Here is a 7731-nt window from a genome sequence, read left to right as displayed (position 1 = left end):
CTGAACCACCTGGGCAGATGGGGTATTTCAGATTCCATGGCTTGGTTTCCAGGCAGGATGCTGCTGTGACCTCAGCAAAGCAGAGGGGACATGTGTGAGCCTCGAGGAGTTCCTGTCTGCTCGTGGCCGTGAGTCAGCCTGGGAAAGGTCACCCAGTGCAGAGGCAGCTCTGCTCCCAGCACAGGGCACACTCCTGGAAAAATGGAGCTGCTTCTTTCCCCGTGCATCCCTGAGTGTTTCAGCAGCAACCAAATCTACAGATGGGCTTCCAGTCAGGGTGATGTCGCTGCCTGACACTGGGACTTTTAACATCAGCTGTGTGGACACTGCATGAGAGATGTATGGGAAAAATCATGCCCTGAGGAGTGCAGCATGCTCAGCTCAGCAGACCCACATCTGCATCAGCTGCCCCATCCCTGTTGGGAATTTTTGAGTCCTACGTCCACCTCTGTGATGGACTCAAGTCCCAGCAGATTAAATTCAGGCAGTGGGTAAATTGGCCCTGCTGCATCCAAAGTGGAGGGAGGCAAGGGACCTCCTGGCAGGTCTCATCCTGAAACAGGGATGAAAGCATCATCTTACCTTGGAAAATCTGCAGGAGCTGCCAGGCCAGTGCGTGAAAGAGGATGAATGGATACCAACGTTCCTGCCACTGGAATCAGATCAATCCATTGCATTATTATGTCCTGGAAGCCACTGCTCCTCCTGGCTTAAAATAACTTTCTGTGAGCAGCTAACATGGCTGTATAAACACCCTGGCATCTCCCAGTGGATCAGGCTGCTCCCAGTCTGACCTTGTGCACTGCCTCTTCCCTGGGGTCTGGGACTCCCCAGCTCCTGATGCTCATCATCACACCCTCATCCCCTGCCAGTAGGGAGAGGAAATATGAGAAAAATCAATAGCTCTAGCTCAGGCTGCCAGAGGATTTGTGCATTTTTGCACTGGGCAATCTGATGAATCGACCCTGTTCCTCAAGACCGCCATCGATGGAGCTGCTAATGGGAGGGCTCGGGGCTGGGCAGCGGCTGCTGGGGGTGTCCAAGCCCAGGGCTGATGCTCTATTGATCCTGGAAGACAGGGCAGCATCTCTCAGTGTGATTTACTCAATTCCCTCATTGTTCCACATCAAGCTTGCTCCCTGCTTGCTTTTACTTCTCTATTCATTTATTCCCTGTCTTCCTTTCCAAGCAGTAGCAGTGAAGCCTCTGGGTTGTCCCTCTGGAGCAGGAATCACCACATGAGCAGGACAGGGCAGTGAAGGATGCAAAGAGCAGTCTTTGCCCCTCCTCATGCCTCTGCACCAAGGTTGGGACGTGCTGCTGTTCCCAAAACCCTGAGGTTGGGCATTATTTCTTCTGTTTTTAGTGGAGAGTTGACTTTATCTTCCCAGATCCTGATGAGATTGAACGACAAGGGAATTTAGCAAATCACACCAATCCCCCTGCCCCCACGGTCCAGGCTCAGCTAATCCTGCTCTGCCCATGGAGCCAGGGAAGGTTGTGCTCCTAAAGCATTTCCACCCATGCCAAACCAAGCCCCTAAATATTCAGGCATCTTAAAATCCTTTTGTACAGGGAGGAGGTGGGAGGAGGTCCATGGGTTTCCTGCATTGTCTCCTGCGATGCAAAACCTTCCTCTTCTTTATTTTATGAATGCCAGTAAAGCAAATTTTCCCTCTACAAGACTCTTTTTTCTCAAGCCTTTCTTGAAGACTCCTTTTCCCCAGTGATGCAGGAGCTTTAAAAGTATAATTATATACTTTAAAAAAATCCCACCATGCTATTTATAAATTATTCTATATGCTCCCAACAAAGCAAGTGCCAGACTGCACTGGCGGAAAGCCCACTCCAGCTTCTCCTTACTTGATTTCAAAATGCAAATAACATTGCTTCTATGATTTTTTTTTTCCAAACTACAACAGCACAGGGGAAATCACAATGCAAACTCTTTCCTGGAAGAAAGAGAGAGAGAGAGATGAGGGAAACGTGGCAGCCTGGTGCAAGGGAGGTATGGGGAGTGAGATCCAGAGCTAAGGCACAGAGACTGGGATCCAAACTTGAGCTGTGGGAACTGAGATCCAGACCCAAGGCTAGGATTGTTTGGGACCAGCATCCCTCCTCAGTGTTGCCTGGATTTCCTCTGCCTGCCCTCCACCCAGCCTTGGGCAGAAGGCAGTAGAGGCAGGCAATGGTGGCCTTTTATCTTTCATTTAAAGCTTCTCCTTGCCCTCTCTCCCGTCCTGCATTCCTCCCCCAAGCCTGGATATGCAGAGCTGAGAGTTTTGAAACCTTTAGAGGAGTTGGAAAGCCCCAAGTCCCAGCAGAGCAGTGAAACACTAGGATGCTAAGTGCGGTCCCAAAGGGTGTCTGATAACAGGAGGCAGGGATTTGCCAATCAGATATTTGAATGGAGCTGTTTCTGCATGAGGCAATAGTGAGCAAAGAACCCAGTCTCTGCTCTGCCTCCCCTGTTACCATCTGTCTTCGTTTAATGATAAAAAAATAGCATTTATCGATACAAAATAAATAAGGGGGGGGAATCACTGGTTACTTTCCATCACAAAATTTGCCAGCTGTCGTATCAGAAGACATTAATTTATTATACATCCCACTACGTGTTCCAGGCAATGCCTCCCGCAAATAACAAAGAGAATATTTATTTCTTAATCCCCTTTCCTGCCCCCCGCCGCAAGTCATCTCTGGGAGCCCCACAGCATCCGAAGGGTCGGGGCTGTAACATCCCAGCTCCCGTGGAGCGGGCTCAGCCCCCGGGCGATGCTATCGGGCCTGCCGAGGCGAGGCTTTGGAAAGCCGGTGACCTGAGAATGTCACACAAGCTGTGCCACCGCGCCGGGCTCGTGCCGGGGTCACCGCCGGCCAGGTTTACACCGAGGCCACTAAAGCTCTGTTCGCTCAAGGGTTTGCTGCAAACATAATTAAGAGATGGTATCAGCGAGCGCCGCTGTCGCTGCCAGGCGAATCTCAGCCCTCGCAAATCACCGGTCCCCGTGCTGCCACAGGACCCCATAAATCCCCGCAGTAAACGAGCTCTGCGGTGGCAGGGGAGCGGTGCTGTGCCCGGAGGGACATCGTAGTGCTCAGGGCCGGCAGCCGGGATGGGATTGGCTCTGCGAGGGTGGGGAAAAGCTGAAAACTGGCACCTGAAGTTGTGCCAAAGGTTGGGAGGCTTGGAGGAAACCAAAATTAATCCCAAATGTGGCAAATCCCCATTAATCCCAAATGTGGCAAATCCCCCAAACCAAGGAATTGGGGAGGGGCAGGGTTAGGGCCGCTGAGAATGCTTGGGATAACCAAGGGTTGCAGCCCTATTCCGAGTGGCTCCAGTTTGGTCCCTCAGGCCATGACCCTGAGGGTAGCAAATCCCCAGCCCACGGATGTCTGTTCCAGGGCAGACATGGCCCTGTGCAGGTGGGTTTGCTGCAAGAGCTGCCCTGGAGTGCCAGCTCCCCCTGTCCCAGTCCAGATGTGCATGGCATTGATGGGCAGCACAAGGACAAAGGTGGTGGAGATCATGCAGTTTCTGGAAAATTTTCTCCTTCTCCCCCTTTATTTTCCCCTCTTTCTTTTCCTTTTCTCCGGTTTTCATGGCCTGTCAGCCCAGCTTCCCTCCTCCCTCAATCCTTACTCTTATTCCTTTCTGCACTTTCTCCTACTCTTTCCCCCATCTCCACACCTGTTTTCTTTCCTCTCCTTGATCCCTCCCCATCCTGCCACTTCTTTTCCACTGTCCCTGCTACCCCTCTCCCCCTCCCACCTCCTACCCGTTTCACCTCATCTCCACCCTATTCCCTTTCCATCATATCCCATCCATGTCCCATCCATGTCCCATCCCATCCCATCCCATCCCATCCCATCCCATCCCATCCCATCCCATCCCCGTGTCATTCCCATCTCCATTCTCATCCCCATCCCATTCCCGTGTCATTCCCATCTCTATTCCCATCTCTCCCCCATCCCATTCCCGTCTCTGTCCCGCCCATCCCGGGGGTCGCTGGCGCCGCTCCCGCTCCCCGAACCGGACTCCAAGCCCACGCGAGCCGCGGCGCCCCCCGGCGGCGAGCGCGGGAACGGCGCCTCCCCGCGGGGCGGTGCCGGGGCGGTGCCGGGGCGGTGCCAGGGTGGTGCCGGGGCGGTGCGGGCGCGGGCCCCGCCCCGGGGCGGCGGTGCGGCCGTACCGAGGGCGGGCGGGCCCGGGGCGGTGCCGGGCGCAGGCCCCGCCCCGCGGCGGTGGGCGGGCGGCGGTGCCGGGGACGCGCGGTGCCGGTGCCGGTTGGCTGCGGGCGGTGACGGCGGGAGGCGGTGGCGAACATGGCGGCGGCGGCGGCCGAGGAGGCGGCGGCAGCGGCGGGGCGGCGCTGAGGAGGCCCGAGGCGGGCTGAGGAGTGGCGGGGCGGGCGGGCGGGGGCCCATGTGCGGTGGCGGCGGACCCCCCCCGCCCCCCACTACCGACGCCCGTTCGCAGCCAGGCGCCGCCGAGGCGGCTCTGCGGGCGCGGAGCGAGCGCGGCCCCGGCCCGCCGGCGGCGGCAGGATGAAGTTCGCCGAACACCTCGCGGCGCACATCACCCCCGAGTGGCGGAAGCAGTACATCCAGTATGAGGTACGGCCCGGGCAAGGCTGCGGGCACCGGCCCCGGCCCCCGCGCCTCTCGGTGCCCGCCGTGCCGCGGGGCGCTGCTGATGGAGCGGCAGCGTGTGTGTGTGTATGTTTGTGTGTGTGTCCTCTGCTGTCCGGTTCATTAACTGATGAGTTAATTACCGCCTGTCACCCCTTGCCGGCGGACAGAGGTCGGGGCACACGCGCGGTGCGGCGCTCGCCGCCGGGCACCCCCGGCCCCGCCGCAGCCCCGGCGGGGCTCGGCAGCAGCGCCGGTTCCCGCTTCAGAGCGGTGACTTTGAGAGGCTCCCGGCCTCCCAAGGGCGGTCCTGCTGCGCTGGGCAGCTCCCGTCGCACTCCCTGCCCTGCCGGGAGCCGCCGGTTCTGCTCTCGGCTGCCCCGAGCCCCCCAGAACAGGGCACCAAACCCCCAGCTATTCCCGTTTTATCATCTTTAAGTAAGGCTCTGCATCTCGCTGTTTCACACTCGAGTCGGGGCGTTTATGAGCACTGTTAGCGCCAAGTTCTGCTGCATTAATCGTGAATTATCTGCAGAATACAGCTTTTTCGGGCTTTATCGCGCCAGCCTGCTAAAGGTCACGCTGATTGCTTCGTTTCAGATTTATCACACCGGTTCTGGGCTTGGGTTGAACTGGACGGAGCTGGAAGTGGTTGTTTGTTGTAAAACCATTTCCTATTTCAGCGTCAGCAGTAAAAGTGGCAGGTGCCAGCGATGTCTTTTCCACAAGTAATAATTAAATCTAGACAACGGAAAGCTGATTATAGGACAGCCGTGATCAGCAAAACTTCTTGACTGATTGACTCAGTTAAAACCATGCAACATTTGTTATTGTTTGAGGGCCTTTATTTTCTCCCTAGGAGTATAATAGCAATTTATTTATACTGTCCCTATTAATCTGTCTGCATTTGCAAGGAAAACCCCATTTATCTTAGCTTGCTTTGTTATAATGTCGAGCTTGAAAAGTTTATATCTGCCCTATTCACTCTTCCTTTGTTTTCCTTTACCTGACTGCAGAGGAACGGATGTTTAAATAAAAACTGCAGTTGGATTTGGCTTTACAACAATATTGTGATCTCCTTGAATTATGTGGAGAGCTAGATGGCCAAATAATGCCATCAGTCTTTGAGGAGGAGGAAAACCATTGTCTTGATAAAATAAAGGGCCAGCTTAGTTCTGCATCATGTCTCCGATGGGTTATCCCTGTGAGAGTTGTCCTGTGTTCCTGGAAACAGAAAACTTGGATGTCTTCCTAAGAGCAGCTTTGGAGGTGGGTCGGAGGGGAAGGCAAGGGGGAAATAAAAGGGTGAAAGATCTGGCTGCATGCTGAGCAAACAGCTGTGGAGAGAGGGTAAGGAGACCCAGTGAACTACGACACCTTGATTAATGTGTGAAGAGCTCTGCTGCTTGTCGGCCACTGTTTTCATTATGGGAGGTTAATTTTCAGCTGTTTTAACTAGGGCACTACTATGATGTCATTCTCCCTTCCTCATCCCAGTTTAAAATGTAGATTTCAGTAAAAACTTCCTTCAAGTTGTTACTCTTTCTAATCACGAGTAATCTCCTCCTTGGATAGACAGCTTAATGTGGAGTGAACGAAAACACAAACCTCACCCTCCCTTTCAGCAATAACTTTCAAACTCTTTGTTTGCCTTGCTGCAGCTGGCTGGATGTGAGTCAACCTCCTGCTCATGCATATTACAGTGATGGAATAGCCTGGCATTTATTATTCAGTAACTGGTGGTCGTGTGGGTGCAGTGCATAAAAGCCCAGCACTGCCTCCGTTTACTTGCTGGTTATACTTGAGGCAAAAGCACCCAGCCCTCTTTTGTGCGGAAAGATTCCCAGGTGTTGATTGGCAAATGGGAGGTTAAATTCGGCCTGTGTTACTTGTGTGCAGTGCTGCTTACAGAAGGTGTCACAGTAACATTTTAAAACGTTATTTGTATATTTTGTAGTGTCATAATGTTTCATCAGCTCACAGTTTATATATTTTCCTGGTTAATTAAAGCAGGAACCACCCTGTCAGAGTGAGAGATCTTGGGTAGGCTTTTAACTCTGAAAAGGTTCTTCCCATTTTCAGGCTGTCACGTTCAAGATCACAGAATTCTGGAATGGTTTGGGTTGCAATGGGCCCGTCTTGTCCCATCCCCTGCCATGGGCGGGGACATCTTCCACTATCCTGAGTTGCTCCAAGCTCTGTCCAACCTGGCCTTGGGCACTCCCAGGGATGGGGCAGCCACAGCTTCTCTGGGCAATGTGTTCCACGACCTCACCACCCTCAGGGAAGACTTTTTGCCTGATATCTGATCTAACCTTGCTCTCTTTCAGTTTGAAGCATTTCCCCATGAAAGGACTAAAAGATGATGCAGAAGTTGCTTTCTCTAAGTCATTCATTATCATAAAGCTTCCATGCCCTCATCTTAATTTTCTACTCTGGTATTTAGTTCCATTGGAAAGCAGGTGATTCCAGAAGTGTGGCAGGACCCAGGTAACCTGGGAGATCCTTGCATGGGATTTGGAGTGTGCCTGTGGGATCTTTGCCTGTCAGACCAGGTGTAATCTGTAGGTGATAACATCAGAAAGAATAATGAGGCTGTTGTGTTTTCAATACCTAAAAATGTAGTTTCACTTTCAGGTGGTCTTTAAAAATTGACAGTCCTCAAAACTTCTTACCAATAACATGCTCTTTCCCTCCAAAAATAATTAGTTTAAGTATTCTAAGTGTGCTTGTAGAAAGTATGGAAATTGCAATGAATGCTATTCTGTTTCATTCAGCTTTTCCCAAAGACATTCACCATGACTGAGCCAACAATCATGTGGAGCTTTAGGCAAGCCTTGATTGACTTGATTTGGCTTTCCATTCCAAATTTCCCTTCTGAAGACTGCATGGAATGATGTGTGGATGTGCCTGACCCGGGCAGCAGCAGTGAAAGGGTTTGCTCACCTTGTTTTAGGGGCTCTGGCAGTGTATTTTCATCTGTAAAGTGAGTCACATTTTCCTAGCCTGTTAAACTACAGCTGTGGTATGCACTGCTTCAATGCACATTTTGCCTTAAAAGTTTTGGGCCATTCATTTACCCTTCAGTTCCTTTGG

General features: G+C 52.6%; 1 protein-coding gene across 1 annotated transcript in view; it reads left to right on the top strand.

Moving 5' to 3' along the window:
- Window positions 1-4500: 4500 nt before the first annotated feature.
- XPR1 (xenotropic and polytropic retrovirus receptor 1) overlaps window positions 4501-7731 on the top strand; it is a 109734-nt gene continuing 106503 nt past the window's right edge. Inside the window, exon 1 of the mRNA XM_033067040.1 lies at window positions 4501-4620. Within this exon, the coding sequence (XP_032922931.1) occupies window positions 4552-4620 (69 nt within the window). The 5' untranslated portion in view covers window positions 4501-4551. The remainder of the gene's footprint in view (window positions 4621-7731) is intronic.

This window comes from Catharus ustulatus, chromosome 9 (genome assembly GCF_009819885.2).
Source record: "Catharus ustulatus isolate bCatUst1 chromosome 9, bCatUst1.pri.v2, whole genome shotgun sequence".
NCBI lineage: Eukaryota > Metazoa > Chordata > Aves > Passeriformes > Turdidae > Catharus > Catharus ustulatus.
Note: the sequence above shows the minus strand (reverse complement) of the source record. Positions and strands in the feature narration are given on the sequence as shown.